This window comes from Nerophis ophidion, linkage group LG10, assembly GCF_033978795.1.
Source record: "Nerophis ophidion isolate RoL-2023_Sa linkage group LG10, RoL_Noph_v1.0, whole genome shotgun sequence".
NCBI classification, from domain to species: domain Eukaryota; kingdom Metazoa; phylum Chordata; class Actinopteri; order Syngnathiformes; family Syngnathidae; genus Nerophis; species Nerophis ophidion.
Window position 1 is genome coordinate 49,228,991 of NC_084620.1, and position 20,554 is coordinate 49,249,544.

Below are 20,554 nucleotides of genomic sequence, written 5' to 3' on the forward strand. Positions count from 1 at the left end.
TTTCTCTCCCCTGCTCCTTTTACTGTTAGTGTGCTGGGTTCTGCAGAGGGGTGCGCTCAAAAAGCACAGGAGAATTTGCCCTTTAACTCTGTCACATCTTAATGCTGTCGCTCCCTTTTTATTTGTCTCGCCCGGTGATTGTTGCTCACCGAAAACCAGAAGGGAGCTCCATGTTCAACTTTTTTTGTTTGTTTTTTTGTTTTTGAGAAAAACGTTTAAAAAAATTACACTGGAGGAGGAATTTAAGTGAACAGTATTGGTTAATAATAAAACAAATAAACTTGACATGTGACTGTTATTTAATGGGAATAAAGACCTCTTTTTATCCTCCTACGGTTGTTAAACACGTGTTGTTTCACCCTTCTTTGCACCTTCCAGTAAAGTCTTGCTTCTGAACATTTCCTGTGTGCACACTTGTTCAGTCCACTTATTTCATCTAGAAGGCTTAATGGCCACGTGTGTGGACAGCATCTTTTAGATTGAGAAAAGTGGTCACACAGACGCTGCAAAAATACCTGAGGACAGTTGGAGTCCATTTATCAGTCCCTCCACGTCACCTCCACCTCATCTGTTCTGTACCTGCACTCAACAGGGGGGAGACAACTCCTCAAAACGTGCAACCTTCAGACAAATCCAGGACCGAGTACCTTTGCGTGATCCAAGAATCCTCCAGCGCCGTCACTTGACCGGATCGGAACATTTCCCAGCCAGCCTGGGCGATCATGGCTCCGTTGTCGATGCAGAAACTAGAAGGGTACGGAATCACCTTTTTAGTGGGTTAAGTCTCATGGACTTGTTACCATGGAAACAGATGTTAGAAGTAGAGTCCAGTCCATAATGGATCTAACATAATAGTGTGAAAGTTCAGTACATAGTGGATGTAACATAATAGTGAGAGTCCAGTCCATAGTGGATCTAAAATTAAACTGAGAGTCAAGTCCATAGTGGATCTAACATAATAGTGTGAGTCCAGTCCATAGTGGATCTAACATAATAGTGTGAGAGTCAAGTCCATAGGGCATCTAACATAATAGTGTGAAAGTCCAGTCCATAGTGGACCTAACATAATAGTGTGAGTCCAGTCCATAGTGGATCTAACATAATAGTGTGAGAGTCCAGTCCATAGTGGATCTAACATAATAGTGTGAGAGTCCAGTCCATAGTGGATCTAACATAATAGTGTGAGAGTCCAGCCCATAATGGAATGTTACTAAATACTACATATATACTTCATGTATATATGACACATTAGGAATCTTACTACATGATATATGTGCTTACAGTGTGTAAATAAAAGGATGTTTTTAGAGAGCGTTTGAGGCGGATTAGATTAGCTCCACTGTTAGCTGACTTTTACTAGCATTCATTTACCATTTGGAATGAATAAAACAAGACAAACAGATGTGTTCTAGTCTTAAAAAAGGATTGTGAATCAAAGGCAAAATTCCCCCAAAAGTGTCAAGGTCAAAGTAGGCATTTTTTACTCACTTCATCTCCACAGGTAAATGTATTAATGTATAGTTTGCTTCACCTTTCGTCCGTGGCAAAAAGTTTGGCGCCTCTTTCTGAGCACATGACTCCCATCATCTGTTGTAGACGCAGGTTACCTGTCAACACATATTCATATCAGCCATGTATCTACATGAAACATGACATCGTTACTTACAGCCAACGCCGCCGACAATCAGTACTTCCTGGGAGCCGCAGTGCGCCATGGCCCTCTCTGTGATCTCCACCAGCATGGCGAACACTGTCTCCTGCAGGAGGGCACCACATATCAGGAACAATACATACATACATATATATATATATATATATATATATATATACAAATACAAATATATATATACACAATATATATATACAGTATATATATATATATGGATATATATACACATACAATACATACATATACACAATATATATGTATGTATACAATATGTTAATATATATGTGTATATATTATTTTTTACATAAAATGTATATGTGTATATATACTTATACATACATAAATATTTATATATACACACAATAAATATGCATGTATGTATATATATATATGTATGTATGTATTGTTCCTGATATGTGGTGCCCGTATATGTGTATATTTATATACATATATATATACACATACAAATATATATATATATATATATATACACACATACATATATAAATATACACAATATATATATATATATATATACAGTATATATATATATATATATGGATATATATACACATACAATACATATATATATATACACAATATGTATGTATGTATACAAAATGTTAATATATATGTGTATATATTTTTTTTACATAAAATGTATATGTGTATATATACTTATACATACATAAATATTTATATATACACACAATAAATATGCATGTATGTATATATATGTATATAAATATACACATATACAGTATATATTTATATATATGTGTGTATGCATATATGTGTGTGAATATAAATATATATGTGGGTATATATATATATATATACATACACACACACACATGTATATGTGTATATATATATATATATATATATGTAAATATATGTATATATATATATACACACATACATACATACATACACATACATAGATATGTATACACATATACATAAACATACGGTATGTATACATACACATACATACATACATATACACATACAAACCTACACATACATATATATACACACACAATATATATATATATATACATTTATATGTAAATAAACATATCTGTGTATATATGTATGTATGTATATATACATATATATATACACATATATATATATATATGTGTGTGCGTATGTATATATGTGTGTGTGAATATAAATATATATGTGGGTATATATCTGTGAATGTGTATATATGTATGGATATATGCATGTGTGTGGATATATACATATATATGGATATATATCCTGCTCCGATTTCTTCTTTGAACCCGTTCACTGTAATAATGACGATAAAACTCTATTGTACTACTACTGTACTTAACAGTACTACATACATATATATAAACATACATATATATATATATATATATATATATATACACATACATAGATATGTATACACATACATACATATACAAACACAAACCTACACATACATATATACACACAATATATATATATATATACATATATATGTAAATATACATATGTGTGTATATATGTTTGTATGTATATGTATATAAATATACACATATACAGTATATATTTATATATATATGTGTATGTATATATGTGTTTGAATATAAATATATATGTGGGTATATATCTGTGTATGAGTATATATGTATGGATATATGCATGTGTGTGGATATATACATATATATGGATATATATATCTTGCTCCGATTTCTTCTTTGAACCCGTTCACTGTAATAATGACAATAAAACTCTATTGTACTACTACTGTACTTAACAGTACTACATACATATATATAAACATACATATATATATATATATACTGTATATATATATATATATATATATATATATATATATATATATATATATATATATACATATACAGTATATACACACACATACATACATACATACACATTCATAGATATGTATACACATAGGGTTAACCCTAACCCTAACCCTACATAAACATCCATCCATCCATTTTCTACCGCTTATTCCCTTGTGGGGTCGCGGGGACGGTATGTATACATACATACATATACACATACAAACCTACACGTACATATATATACACACAATATATATATATATATATGTAAATATACATATGGGTGTATATATATATATACATATATGTACGTACGTACATACATATAAATACACAATATATATGTGTGTATGTATAAATATATATATGTGTGTGTGTATGTATATATATATGTAGATATATATATACACACACACACTATATATATATACACACTATATATATATATATACATACATGTATATATGTGTATATATACACATACATAAATAAATACATTCGTATACACATACATACATACAAATCCCGTTTCCATATGAGTTGGGAAATTGTGTTAGATGTAAATATAAACGGAATACAATGATTTGCAAATCATTTTCAACCCATATTCAGTTGAATATGCTACAAAGACAACATATTTGATGTTCAAACTGATAAACTTATTTTTTTCAAATAATCATTTACTTTAGAATTTGATGCCATCAACACGTGACAAAGTAGTTGGGAAACTAAACAACTCAAAAAATGTTTGGGAACTGAGGAAACTAATTGTTGAAGATTTGAAAGTGGAATTCTTTCCCATTCTTGTTTTATGTAGAGCTTCAGTCGTTCAACAGTCCGGGTCTCTGCTGTCGTATTTTACGCTTCATAATGCGCCACACATTTTCCATGGGAGACAGGTATGGACTGCAGGCGGGCCAGGAAAGTACCCACACTCTTTTACTACGAAGCCACGCAGTTGTAACACGTGCTGAATGCGGTCTGGCATTGTCTCGCTGAAATAAGCAGGAGCGTCCATGAAAAAGACGGCAATTAGATAGCAGCATATTTTGTTCCAAAACCTGTATGTACCTTTCAGCATTAATGGTGCCTTCACAGATGTGTAAGTTACCCATGCCTTGGGCACTAATGCACTCCCATACCATCACTGATGCTGGCTTTTGAACTTTGCGTCGATAACAGTCTGGATGTTTCGCTTCCCCTTTCGTCCGGATGACATGATGTCGAATATTTTCAAAAACAATTTGAAATGTGGACACGTCAGACCACAGAACACTTTTCCACTTTGCAACAGTCCATCTTAGATGATCTCGGACCCAGAGAAGCCGGCGGCGTTTCTAGATGTGGTTGATAAATGGTCTTTGCTTTGCATAGTAGAGTTTTAACTTGCACTTACAGATGTAGCGACGAACTGTATGTAGTGACAGTGGTTTTCTGAAGTGTTCCTGAGCCCATGTGGTGATATCCTTAAGAGATTGATGTCTGTTTTTGATACAGTGCCGTCTGAGGGATCGAAGGTCATGGTCATTCAGTGTTAGTTTCCGGCCGTGCCGCTTATGTGGAGTGATTTCTCCAGATTCTCTGAACCTTTTGATGATATTATGGAGCGTAGATGTTGAAATCCCTACATTTCTGGCAATTGCACTTTGAGAAACGTTGTTCTTAAACTTTTTGACTATTTGCTCACGCAGTTGTGGACAAAGGGGTGTACCTCGCCCCATCCTTTCTTGTGAAGGACTGAGCATTTTTTGGGAAGCTGCTTTTATACCCAATCATGGCACCCACCTGTTCCCAATTAGCCTGCACACCTGATAGATATTCCAAACAAGTGTTTGATGAGAATTTCTCAACTTTATCAATATTTATTGCCACCTTTCCCAACTTCTTTGTCACGTGTTGATGGCATCAAATTCTAAAGTTAATAATTTTTTGCAAAAAAAAAAAAATTGATCAGTTTGAACATCAAATATGTTGTCTTTGTAGCATATTCAACTGAATATGGGTTGAAAATGATTTGCAAATCATTGTATTCCGTTTATATTTACATCTAACACAATTTCCCAACTCATATGGAAACGGGGTTTGTACATGTTTATATATGTATGTATGTGTATAAGTATATACTGTATATATATGCATATGTATGGATATATGCATGTGTGTGGATGTATACATATATATGTATATATATCTTCTTTTTTATCTTTTTAACTATTTATATTACTACATCATTGTGTATGCACCTTAGGGGATCTGCTCCAATGTCATTGTTCTTTGAACCTGTTTACTGTAATAATGACAATAAAACTGTACTGTACATAACTGTAAAAATACTACTATGGTGCATTACAGTAACAATACTATATATATATATATATATATATACTGTATGTATGTGTGTATATATGTATAAAAATGTGTATGTATGTGTGAATGTTTATTATATATGTATATAAATATGTATATATTTATAGAAATTTATATGTATGTGTGTATATACAGTATATATGTGTGTATATATGTGTATGTATAGAAATGTGCATATTTATGTGTGTGTATATACAGTATATATGTGTGTATATATATGTGTATGTATAGAAATGTGTATATTTATATGTGTATATACAGTATATATGTGTGTATATATATGTGTACGTATGTGTGTATATGTATGTGTATATATATATATATATATATATATATATATATATATATATATATATATATATATATATATATATGCATATGTATGGACATATGCATGTGTGTGGATATATACATATATATGGATATATATCTTATTGTTTATCTTTTTAACTATTTGTATTACTATTTTATTGTGGATCTGCTTCCTCTTTGAACCTGTTCACTGTAATAATGACAATAAAACTCTATTCTATTCTACTACTACTGTACATAACAGTAAAAATACTACTATGGTGCATTACAGTTACAGTAATACTTAAGTGCATAACAGTAACAGTATTACAATTGTACATAACAGTAACAATACTACTACTGTACGTAACAATAACAATACTATTACTGTGCATAAGAGTAACAATACTACTACTGTACATAACAATAACAATAGTACGACCGTGCATAATAGAAAGAATACTACTACCTGACATAACAATACTAATACTGAGCATGAGAGTAAAAATAAAAACTCAGTATCGGTTTCATTTTAAAGGTACTGGTATTGGACATTTGTAGACGATACCCAGCCCTAGTGATGAACAATAACCACATACTGTAAGTGCTTTAGTCATTCTAACCTGCAGGGAGAAACACAAGTCCTCGGCTGTACACTGACCAGAGCCCAGCATCTTGTGAGCAGCTTCCTATGGAAACACAATTCATTTACATCGTGACTTCAAAAATGAAATATGCGTTCTATAACGGCGAGCACTCACCTCGATAAAAGAGAGAATCCCAGAAAAGGACACGTCCATTCCTTTGACGGTGTATGGAAGCTCCACATACTGCGTGCCCCTGATTACAAGCCATGCCAAAAAGGTGATGAAAGCCAAAAAAAACCTCAGCAGATGTTCATTGTTGTACTAACTTCTTGGCCAGCTGTTCTATGTTGTAGCCGGGACTGGGGTCGTTGGAAATCTGCGGAGTTGACCAGTTGGAGTGAATGAAACCCGAGCAAATGTAAATGTGTATATATTCATCGTGCACACACCTTGATGACTCTGGCAAACCTGTCCAAACAGTTGCCCACTGCAATGTCTATGGTCTCCCCGAATATCCTGTAACGCCGTTCCGAGTACGCGATGACCTTTGACAAGAAGGAACAGACAAATACTCACTTGGATGTTTGAATGAAAAAAATTATATGTAAATATTAGAGATGGACCAAATTATTGTAAGAGCCGTATTTGACCAAGGATACAACAAAAAAATCTGTCTGGGGCCACAAAAAATTAAAAGCCTGATATAAGTGTTACAATGATGTAAGTGTCTATACGAGTTGTATCAGCCTACTATTAAAACGACTTTAAAAGTCTGATATAAGTGTTATAATGAAGACAACACATGATGTAAGTGTCTATAGTAGCTATATTAGCCTACTATTAGAATTACTTTAAAAGTCTTCTATAAGTGTTATAATGAAGGCAACACATGATGTAAGTGTCTATATTAGCCTACTATCAAAATGACTTTAAATTACTTTAAAAGTCTTATATAAGCTTTATAATGAAAACAAACATGATGTGTGTATGTTAGTTATATCAGCCTACTATTAAAAGGACTTTAAAAGTCTGATATAAGTGTTACAATGAAGACAACACATGATGTAAGTGTCTATAGTAGCTATATTAGCCTACTATTAAAATTACTTTAAAAGTCTTATATAAGTGTTATATTGAAGGCAACACATGATATAAGTGTCTATATTAGCCTACTATCAAAATGACTTTAAAAGTCTTATATAAGTGTTATAATGAAGACAACACATGATGTAAGTGTCTATATTAGTTATATTAGCCTACTATAAAAATGACTTTAAATGTCTTATATAAGTTGAATAATGAAGACAACACATTATGTAAGTATCTATATTAATTATATCAGCCTACTATCAAAATGACTTTTAAAAGTCTTATATAAGTGTTATCATGAAGACAACACATGACGTAAGTGTTTTTAGTAGCTATATTAGCCGACTAATAAAATTACTTTAAAAGTCTTATATAAGTCTTATAATGAAGGCAACACATGATGTAAGTGTCTATATTAGCCTACTGTCCAAATGACTTTAAATGACTTTAAAAGTCTTATATAAGTGTTATAATGAAGACAAACATAATATAAGTGTATATGTTAGTTATATCAGCCTACTATCAAAATTACTTTAAATGTCTTATATAAGTGTTATAATGAAGAAAACACATGATGTAAGTGTCTATATTAGCCTACTATCAAAATTACTTTAAAAGTCTTATATAAGCTTTATAATAAAAACAAACATGATGTAAGTGTCTATACGAGTTATATCAGCCTACTATTAAAACAACTTTAAAAGTCTGATATACGTTTTATAATGAAGACAACATATGATGTAAGTGTCTATAGTAGCTATATTAGCCTACTATTAAAATGACTTTAAAAGTCTTAAATAAGTATTATATTGAAGGGAACACATGATATAAGTGTCTATATTAGCCTACTATCAAAATTTCTTTAAAAGTCTTATATAAGCTTTATAATAAAAACAAACATGATGTAAGTGTCTATACGAGTTATATCAGCCTACTATTAAAACAACTTTAAAAGTCTGATATACGTTTTATAATGAAGACAACATATGATGTAAGTGTCTATAGTAGCTATATTAGCCTACTATTAAAATGACTTTAAAAGTCTTAAATAAGTATTATATTGAAGGGAACACATGATATAAGTGTCTATATTAGCCTACTATCAAAATGACTTTAAAAGTCTTATATAAGTGTTATAATGAAGACAACACATGATGTAAGTGTCTATATTAGTTATATTAGCCTACTATCAAAATTACTATAAATGTCTTATATAAGTGGAATAATAAAGACAACACATGATGTAAGTATCTATATTAGTTATATCAGCCTACTATCAAAATGACTTTTAAAAGTCTTATATAAGTGGTATCATGAAGACAACACATGACGTAAGTGTCTATAGTAACTATATTAGCCTACTAATAAAATGACTTTAAAAGTCTTATATAAGTGTTATAATGAAGACAAACATGATATAAGTGTATATGTTAGTTATATCAGCCTACTATCAAAATTACTTTAAATGTCTTATATAAGTGTTATAATGAAGACAACACATGATGTAAGTGTATATATTAGTTATATCAACCTACTATCAAATGACTTTTAAAAGTCTTTTATAAGTGTTATGAGGAAGACAACACATGACGTGTCTATAGTAGGCATATTAGCCTAATATTAAAATTATTTTAAAAGTCTTATATAAGTGTTATAATAAAGGCAACACATGATATAAGTGTCTATATTAGCCTACTATCAAAATGACTTTAAAAGTCTTATATAAGTGTTATAATGAAGACAACACATGATGTAAGTGTCTATATTAGCCTACTATTAAAATGACTTTATAAAAGTCTTATATAAGTGTTACAATGGAGGCAACACATGATGTAAGTGTCTATAGTGGCTATTTTAGCCTACTATTAAAATGACTTTGAAAGTCTTATATAAGTGTTAAAATGAAGGCAACACATGATGTGTCTATATTAGCCTACTATCAAAATGACTTTAATAGTCTTATATAAGTGTTATGAGGAAGACAAACATGATGTATGTGTATATGTTAGTTATATCAGCCTACTTTCAAAATGACTTTAAATGTCTTATATAAGTGTTAAAATGAAGGCAACACATGATGTGTCTATATTAGCCTACTATCAAAATGACTTTTAAAGTCTTATATAAGTGTTATAAGGAAGACAAACATGATGTAAGTGTATATGTTAGTTATATCAGCCTACTATCAAAATGACTTTAAATGTCTTATATAAGTGTTATAATGAAAACAACACATGATGTAAGTATCTCTATTAGTTATATCAGCCTACTATCAAAATTACTTTTAAAAGTCTGATATAAGTGTTATAATGAAGACAACACATGACGTAAGTGTCTATAGTAGCTATTTTAGCCTACTATTAAAATGACTTTGAAAGTCTTATATAAGTGTTATAATGAAGGCAACACATGATGTGTCTATATTAGCCTACTATCAAAATGACTTTAAAAGTCTTATATAAGTGTTATGAGGAAGACAAACATGATGTATGTGTATATGTTAGTTATATCAGCCTACTTTCAAAATGACTTTAAATGTCTTATATAAGTGTTAAAATGAAGGCAACACATGATGTAAGTGTCTATATTAGCCTACTATCAAAATGACTTTAAAAGTCTTATGTAAGTGTTATAAGGAAGACAAACATGATGTAAGTGTATATGTTAGTTGTATCAGCCTACTATCAAAATGACTTTAAATGTCTTATATAAGTGTTATAATGAAAACAACACATGATGTAAGTATCTGTATTAGTTATATCAGCCTACTATCAAAATTACTTTTAAAAGTGTTATATAAGTGTTATAATGAAGACAACACATGACGTAAGTGTCTATAATAGCTATATTAGTCTACTATTGAAATTACTTTAAAAGTCTTATATAAGTGTTCTAACGAAGGCAACACATGATGTGTCTATATTAGCCTACTAAACAAATGACTTTAAATGACTTTAAAAGTCTTATATAAGTGTTATAATAAAGACAAACATGATGTAAGTGTATATGTTAGTTATATCAGCCTACTATCAAAATGACTTTAAATGTCTTATATAAGTGTTATAATGAAGACTACAAATGACGTAAGTGTCTATAGTAGCTATATTAGCCTACTATTAAAATTACTTTAAAATTTTTATATAATTGTTATAATGAAGACAACACATGACGTAAGTGTCTATAATAGCTATATTAGTCTACTATTGAAATTACTTTAAAAGTCTTATATAAGTGTTCTAACGAAGGCAACACATGATGTGTCTATATTAGCCTACTAAACAAATGACTTTAAATGACTTTAAAAGTCTTATATAAGTGTTATAATAAAGACAAACATGATGTAAGTGTATATGTTAGTTATATCAGCCTACTATCAAAATGACTTTAAATGTCTTATATAAGTGTTATAATGAAGACTACACATGACGTAAGTGTCTATAGTAGCTATATTAGCCTACTATTAAAATGACTTTAAAACATTTTATATAAGTGTTATAATGAAGGCAACACATGATATAAGTGTCTACATTAGCCTACTATCAAAATGACTTTAAATGTCTTACATAAGTGTTATAATGAAGACTACACATGACGTGTCTATAGTAGCTATATTAGCCTACTATTAAAATGACTTTAAAAATGTTATATAAGTGTTATAATGAAGGCAACACATGATATAAGTGTCTATATCAGCCTACTATCAAAATTACTTTAAATGTCTTATATAAGTGTTATAATGAAGACAACACATAATGTAAGTATCTATATTAGTTATATCAGCCTACTATCAAAACTACTTTTAAAAGTCTAATATAAGTGTTATCATGAAAACTACACATGACGTAAGTGTCTATAGTAGCTATATTAGCCTACTATTAAAATGACCTTAAAAGTCCTATAATGAAGGCAACACATGATGTAAGTGTCTATATTAGCCTACTATCCAAATGACTTTAAAAGTCTTATATAAGTGTTATAATGAAGACAAACATGATATAAGTGTATATGTTAGTTATATCAGCCTACTATCAAAATTACTTTAAATGTCTTATATAAGTGTTATAATGAAGACGACATATGACGTAAGTGTCTATAGTAGCTATATTAGCCTACTATTAAAATGACTTTAAAAGTCTTATATAAGAGGTATAATGAAGGCAACACATGATATAAGTGTCTATATTAGCCTATAATCCAAATGACTTTTAAAAGTCTTATATAAGTGTTATCATGAAGACAACACATGACGTAAGTGTCTATAGTAGCTATATTACCCTACTATTAAAATGACTTTAAAAGTCTTATATAAGTGTTATAATTAAGGCAACACATGATATAAGTGTCTATATTAGCCTACTATAAAAAATGACTTTAAAAGTCTTATAAAAGTGTTATAATGAAGACAAACATGATGTAAGTGTCTATAGTAGGCAAATTATTCTCCTATTAAAATGACTTTAAAAGTCTTATAAAAGTGTCATAATGAAGACAACACATGATGTAAGTGTCAATATTAGCCTACTATCAAGATGACTTTAAAAGTTTTATATAAGTGTTATAATGAAGACAACATATGATGTAAGTGTCTGTATTAGTTATATTAGCCTACTATCCAAATGACTTTAAAAGTCTTATATAAGTGTTATAATGAAGACAAACATGATGTAAGTGTATATGTTAGTTATATCAGCCTACTATCAAAATGACTTTAAAAGTTTTATATAAGTGTTATAATGAAGACAACACATGATGTAAGTGTCTGTATTAGTTATATTAGCCTACTATCAAAGTGACTTTAAGTCTTATATAAGAGTTATAATAAAGACAGCACATGACATAAGTGTCTATAGTAGCTATATCAGCCTACTATTAAAATGACTATAAAAGTCTTATATAAGTGTTATAATGAAGGCAACACATGATGTAAGTGTCTATATTAGCCTACTATCCAAATGACTCTAAATGACTTTAAAAGTCTTATATAAGTGTTATAATGAAGACAATGAAGACGGATAGTCGAACCTCGGATTCAGGAGGAACAGTGTGGTTTTCGTCCTGGTCGTGGAACTGTGGACCAGCTCTATACACTCGGCAGGGTTCTTGAGGGTGCATGGGAGTTTGCCCAACCAGTCTACATGTGCTTTGTGGACTTGGAGAAGGCATTCGACCGTGTCCCTCGGGAAGTCCTGTGGGGAGTGCTCAGAGAGTATGGGGTATCGGACTGTCTTATTGTGGCGGTCCGTTCCCTGTACGATCAGTGCCAGAGCTTGGTTCGCATTGCCGGCAGTAAGTCGAACACATTTCCAGTGAGGGTTGGACTCCGCCAAGGCTGTCCTTTGTCACCGATTCTGTTCATAACTTTTATGGACAGAATTTCTAGGCGCAGTCAAGGCGTTGAGGGGTTCCGGTTTGGTAACCGCAGGATTAGGTCTCTGCTTTTTGCAGATGATGTGGTCCTGATGGCTTCATCTGACCGGGATCTTCAGCTCTCGCTGGATCGGTTCGCAGCCGAGTGTGAAGCGACCGGAATGAGAATCAGCACCTCCAAGTCCGAGTCCAGGGTTCTCGCCCGGAAAAGGGTGGAGTGCCATCTCCGGGTTGGGGAGGAGACCCTGCCCCAAGTGGAGGACTTCAAGTACCTAGGAGTCTTGTTCACGAGTGAGGGAAGAGTGGATCGTGAGATCGACAGGCGGATCGGTGCGGCGTCTTCAGTAATGCGGACGTTGTACCGATCCGTTGTGGTGAAGAAGGAGCTGAGCCGGAAGGCAAAGCTCTCAATTTACCGGTCGATCTACGTTCCCATCCTCACCTATGGTCATGAGCTTTGGGTCATGACCGAAAGGATAAGATCACGGGTACAAGCGGCCGAAATGAGTTTCCTCCGCCGTGTGGCGGGGCTCTCCCTTAGAGATAGGGTGAGAAGCTCTGCCATCCGGGAGGAACTCAAAGTAAAGCCGCTGCTCCTCCACATCGAGAGGAGCCAGATGAGGTGGTTCGGGCATCTGGTCAGGATGCCACCCGAACGCCTCCCTAGGGAGGTGTTTAGGGCACGTCCAACCGGTAGGAGGCCACGGGGAAGACCCAGGACACGTTGGGAAGACTATGTCTCCCGGCTGGCCTGGGAACGCCTCGGGATCCCCCGGGAAGAGCTAGACGAAGTGGCTGGGGAGAGGGAAGTCTGGGTTTCCCTGCTTAGGCTGTTGCCCCCGCGACCCGACCTCGGATAAGCGGAAGATGATGGATGGATGGATGGATGGATGAAGACAAACATGATGTAAGTGTATATGTTAGTTATATCAGCCTACTATCAAAATGACTTTAAATGTCTTATATATATAATCAAAATTACTTTTAAAAGTCTTATATAAGTGTTATCATGAAGACAACACATGACCAAAGTGTCTATAGTAGCTATATCAGCCTACTATTAAAATTACTATAAAAGTCTTATATTAGTGTTATAACGGAGGCAACACATGATGTGTCTATATTAGCCTACTATCAAAATGACTTTAAATTACTTTAAAAGTCTTATATAAGTGTTATAATGAACACAAACATGATGTAAGTCTACATGTTAGTTATATCAGCCTACTATCAAAATGACTTTAAACGTCTTATATAAGTGTTATAATGAAGACAACACATGACGTAAGTATCTATAGTAACTATTTTAGCCTACTATTAAAATGACTTTAAAAGTCTTATATAAGTGTTATAATGAAGGCAACACATGATGTAAGTGTCTATATTAGCCTACTATCCAAATGACATTAAAAGTCTTATATAAGTGTTATAATGAAGACAAACATGATGTAAGTGTATATGTTAGTTATATCAGCCTACTATCAAAATAACTTTAAATGTCTTATATAAGTGTTATAATGAAGACAACACATGATGTAAGTGTCTATAGTGTCTATATTAGCCTACTATTAAAATGAATTTAAAAGTCTTATATACGTGTTATAATGAAGGCAACACATGATGTAAGTGTCTATATTAGCCCACCATCAAAATGACTTTAAAAGTCTTATATAAGTGTCATAATGAAGACAAACATGATATAAGTGTATATGTTAGTTATATCAGCCTACTATCAAAATGACTTAAATGTCTTATATAAGTGTTATAATGAAAACAACACATAATGTAAGTATCTATATTAGTTATATCAGCCTACTATCAAAATGACTTTTAAAAGTCTTATATAAGTGTTATCATGAAGAAAACACATGATGGGTCTATAGTAGGCATATTATTCTCCTATTAAAATGACTTTAAAAGTCTTATAAAAGTGTTATAATGAAGACAACACATGATGTAAATGTCAATATTAGCCTACTATCAAAATTACTTTAAAAGTTTAATATAAGTGTTATAATGAAGACAACACATGCTGTAATTGTCTGTATTAGTTATATTAGCCTACTATCAAAATGACTTTAAGTCTTATATAAGTGTTATAATGAAGACAGCACATGACGTAAGTGTCTATAGTAGCTATATTAGCCTACTATTAAAATGACTATAAAAGTCTTATATAAGTGTTATAATGAAGGCAACACATGATGTAAGTGTCTATATTAGCCTACTATCCAAATGACATTAAAAGTCTCATATAAGTGTTATAATGAAGACAAACATGATGTAAGTGTATATGTTAGTTATATCAGCCTACTATCAAAATGACTTTAAATGTCTTATATAAGTGTTATAATGAAGACAACACATGATGTAAGTGTCTAAAGTAGCTATACTAGCCTACTATTAAAATGACTTTAAAAGTCTTATATAAGTGTTATAATGAAGGCAACACATGATGTAAGTGTCTATATTAGCCTACTATAGAAAAATGACTTAAATGTGCTATATAAGTGTTATAATGAAGACAACACATAATGTAAGTATCTATATTAGTTATATCAGCCTACTATCAAAATTATTTTTAAAAGTCTTATATAAGTGTTATCATGAAGACAACACATGACGTAAGTGTCTATAGTAGCTATATTAGACTACTATTAAAATGACTTTAAAAGTCTTATATAAGTGTTATCATGAAGACAACACATGACGTAAGTGTCTATAGTAGCTATATTAGACTACTATTAAAATGACTTTAAAAGTCTTATATAAGTGTTATAATGAAGGCAACACATGATATAAGTGTCTATATTAGCCTACTATCAAAATGACTTTGAAAGTCTTATATAAGTGTTATAATGAAGGCAACACATGATGTAAGTGTCTATATTAGCCTACTATCCAAATGACATTAAAAGTCTTATATAAGTGTTATAATGATGACAAACATGATGTAAGTGTATATGTTAGTTATATCAGCCTACTATCAAAATGACTTTAAATGTCTTATATAAGTGTTATAATGAAGACAACACATGATGTAAGTGTCTATAGTAGCTATACTAGCCTACTATTAAAATGAATTTAAAAGTCTTGTATAAGTGTTATAATGAAGGCAACACATGATGTAAGTGTCTATATTAGCCTATTATCAAAATGACTTAAATGTGCTATATAAGTGTTATAATGAAGACAACACATAATGTAAGTATCTATATTAGTTATATCAGCCTACTATCAAAATTATTTTTAAAAGTCTTATATAAGTGTTATCATGAAGACAACACATGACGTGAGTGTCTATAGTAGCTATATTAGCCTACTATTAAAATGACTTTAAAAGTCTTATATAAGTGTTATAATGAAGGCAACACATGATATAAGTGTCTATATTAGCCTACTATCGAAATGACTTTAAAAGTCTTATAAAAGTGTTATAATGAAGACAAACATGATGTAAGTGTCTATATTAGTTATATCAGCCTACTATCAAAATGACTTTTAAAAGTCTTATATAAGTGTTATCATGAAGACAACACATGATGTGTCTATAGTAGGCATATTATTCTAATATTAAAATGACTTTAAAAGTCTTATAAAAGTGTTATAGTGAAGACAATACATGATTTAAGTGTCAATATTCGCCTACTATCAAAATGACTTTAAACGTTTAATATAAGTGTTATGATGAAGACAACACATGATGTAAGTGTCTGTATTAGTTATATTAGCCTACTATCAAAATGACTTTAAGTCTTATATAAGTGTTATAATGAAGACAGCACATGACATAAGTGTCTATAGTAGCTATATTAGCCTACTATTAAAATGACTTTAAAAGTCTTATATAAGTGTTATAATGAAGACAAACATGATGTAAGTGTATATGTTAGTTATATCGGTCTACTATCCAAATGACTTTAAATGTCTTATATAAATATTATCAAAATTACTTTTAAAAGTCTTGTATAAGTGTTATCATGAAGACAACACATGACGAAAGTGTCTATAGTAGCTATATTAGCCTACTTTTACAATGACTTTAGAAGTCTTATATAAGTGTTATAATGAAGGCAACACATGATGTGTCTATATCAGCCTACTATCAAAATGACTTTAAACGTCTTATATAAGTGTTATAATGAAGACAACACATGACGTAAGTATCTGTAGTCGCTATTTTAGCTTACTATTAAAATGACTTTAAAAGTCTTATATAAGTGTTATAATGAAGGCAACACATGATGTAAGTGTCTATATTACCCTACTATCCAAATGACATTAAAAGTCTGATATAAGTGTTATAATGAAGACAAACATGATGTAAGTGTATATGTTAGTCATATCAGCCTACTCTCAAAATGACTTTAAATGTGTTATATATAAGTGTTATAATGAAAACAACACATGATGTAAGTATCTGTATTAGTTATATCAGCCTACTATCAAAATGACTTTTAAAAGTCTTATATAAGTGTTATCATGAAGACAACACATGACGTAAGTGTCTATAGTAGCTATATAAGCCTACTATCAAAATGACTTTAAAAGTCTTATATAAGTGTTATAATGAAGACAACACATGATGTAAGTATCTATATTAGTTATAGATATTAGCCCACTATCAAAATGACTTTAAAAATCTTATATAAGTGTTATAATGAAGACAACACATGATGTGTCTATATTAGCCTACAATCAAAATGACTTTAAAAGTCTTATATAAGTGTTATAATGAAGGCAACACATGATGTAAGTGTCTCAATACATGATGTAAGTGTCTATATTAGCCTACTATCAAAATGACTTTAAAAGTCTTATATAAGTGTTATCTGCGATGAGGTGGCGACTTGTCCAGGGTGTACCCCGCCTTCTGCCTGATTGTAGCTGAGATAGGCGCCAGCGCCCCAGCGACCCCCAAAATGGAATAAGCGGTAGGAAATGGATGGCTATAAGTGTTATATTGAAGACAACACATGATGTAAGAGTCTATATTAGTTATATTAGCCTACTATCAAAATTACTTTAAAGGTCATGAACACATGTGAAGTTATGTACTTGACAAAAAAAAGGTGAAATAACAGAAAACATGTTTTATATTCCAGTTTCTTCAAAAACCGCGGACACACCCATACGACACATTTAATCTGCTTGTGTTGTTGTGAACGACATCGTGGATGTAAGATCAATGCATCAATCAATGTTTATTTATATAGCCCTAAATCACAATGGTCACACAATGACATCCTTGGTTCAGATTCCACATCAGGGCAAGGAAAAACTCAACCCAATGTACAAACAGCTCAGCAGTCACAACTTAAGAGGCTCACTTTTTTTTTTTTTTTTTTTTAAACAGCCTCAAGTCGTCTCCTGACTCATCAAGCTTAGGACAACAGCACACTTCCGCCCTTCACAATAATAGCGCAGTGCGCCACACCTTGTTTGACTGTGCTAAAAAAATTTGAGTTCCAAAAAAGCACAACGTACTCGAAGGTTTGCTTGTTGATAATTTTTGTTTTGTTTTGTTCTGTTTTATGTAGTTGTATTTATATGGTAATTAATATTAATATTAATTGTTTGCTTGTTGATGCTTTTATATGTTTCTGTATTGTGTTGTTATAATCGTATGCTTTTACTTGTAATTGTATTGAGTTTGTGGACCCCAGGAAGACTAGTGTGTTGTTGTGGCAACCAGCTTATGGGGATCCTTAATAAAAATAAAAATAAAAATCAAAGCACTAACTGATACATTTACACATTTATTATGCTTTGACCTAAAATAATGGTCAAAATGTCTCCAAAGATGTATTGTAACAATAAATGTGAGGATTCTTGCATTCTCTCTAATTAAGAAACATTTTATTGAATTGTAATTGACACAAGCACTCTATGGTGGTAAAAATAAATGTAAAAGGTAAAAACGGAATTGCAGACAAAACGGTAATTGTTTTTATTACTCCATTGTTTTTATATTGCTATTGTTATTTAAATGGTTTAATATTACTATTATTATCATATTACCAGTTGCGGTTTATTCGTTACTAATTTATATCCGTGTTCTTAAAACTACATTTAAAGTGGAGTTTTGATGGTGCAATAAATAGTCATGTTTTGAATTTGATGAATAATCGTGTTACTAATCGTGATTACAATATCAATCAAAATAATTCTGATCATTATTTTTCCCACAAATGTCCAGTTTGTAATCTACAGTACATGATCTCCTTTTCGCTGCCATTTTTGTTCAGCCCTTCTCAGTTTTTATAGGTTACCGCCAACGATGAAATGATCCAATTTAATAGCTACGGCAGTAGCTTAAAGCAGTTAACATCCCATGACCCGCAATGCACTTCTGCCATAACCCTAGCCCGCCGAATTCTTATTGGTTGACGTGTGTGTGACGATTGCTGACATTTTCTTCATCTCTTCTGCGAATGTGATAAAAAATATTATTTGATATTTTACGGTAATGTGTTAATAATTTCACACATAAGTCGCTCAAGAGTATATGTTGCACCCTCCAGCAAAACTATGAAAAAAACTGCGACTTATAGTCCGAATAATACAGTATGTTAAACCCACTATGGACTGGACTCTCACTATTATGTTAGATCCACTACGGACTGGACTCTCACTATTATGTTAGATCCACTATGGACTGGACTCTCACTATTATGTTAGATCCACTATGGACTGGACTTTCACTATTATGTTAGATCCACTATGGACTTGACTCTCACACTATTATGTTAGATCCACTACGGACTTGACTCTCACTATTATGTTAGATCCACTATGGACTTGACTCCCACTATTATGTTGGATCCACTATGGACTGGACTCTCACACTATTATGTTAGATCCACTATGGACTGGACTCTCACACTATTATCTTAGATCCACTATGAACTGGACACTCACTATTATGTTAGATCCATTATGGACTGGACTCTCACTATTATGTTAGATCCACTATGGACTGGACTCTCACTATTATGTTAGATCCACTATGGACTTGACTCTCACTATTATGTTAGATCCACTATGGACTGGACTCTCACACTATTATGTTAGCTCTGCTATGGACTGAGCTGTCACTATTATGTTAGATCCACTATGGACTTGACTCTCTCACTATTATGTTAGATCCACTATGGACTGGACTCTCACTGTTATGTTAGATCCACTAAGGACTGGACTCTCACACTATTATGTTAGATCCAATATGGACTGGACTTTCACTATTATGTTAGATCCACTATGGACTTGACTCTCACACTATTATGTTAGATACACTATGGACTTGACTCTCACACAATTATGTTAGATCAACTATGGACTGGACTCTC

At 31.9% G+C, this 20,554-nt stretch overlaps 1 protein-coding gene across 6 annotated transcripts in view; it reads right to left on the bottom strand.

Moving 5' to 3' along the window:
- The window catches only part of osgep (O-sialoglycoprotein endopeptidase), a 45,542-nt gene that overhangs the window by 8,780 nt on the left and 16,208 nt on the right, over nt 1–20,554 (bottom strand). For 3 of the 6 annotated variants that reach the window (XM_061914005.1, XM_061914003.1, XM_061913999.1), the window contains exons 5-13: nt 7,199–7,294; nt 7,076–7,125; nt 6,924–7,002; nt 6,786–6,851; nt 1,667–1,757; nt 1,532–1,607; nt 648–746; nt 516–579; nt 282–402 (exon numbers count right to left, since the gene is read on the bottom strand). In XM_061914005.1, coding sequence (XP_061769989.1) covers nt 540–579; nt 648–746; nt 1,532–1,607; nt 1,667–1,757; nt 6,786–6,851; nt 6,924–7,002; nt 7,076–7,125; nt 7,199–7,294 — 597 coding nt within the window. In that variant the 3' untranslated portion in view covers nt 282–402; nt 516–539. Of the gene's footprint in view, nt 1–281; nt 403–515; nt 580–647; nt 747–1,531; nt 1,608–1,666; nt 1,758–6,785; nt 6,852–6,923; nt 7,003–7,075; nt 7,126–7,198; nt 7,295–20,554 lie in introns of those variants that run through there. The other 3 variants (XM_061914001.1, XM_061914000.1, XM_061914002.1) reach the window with 1 other exon arrangement.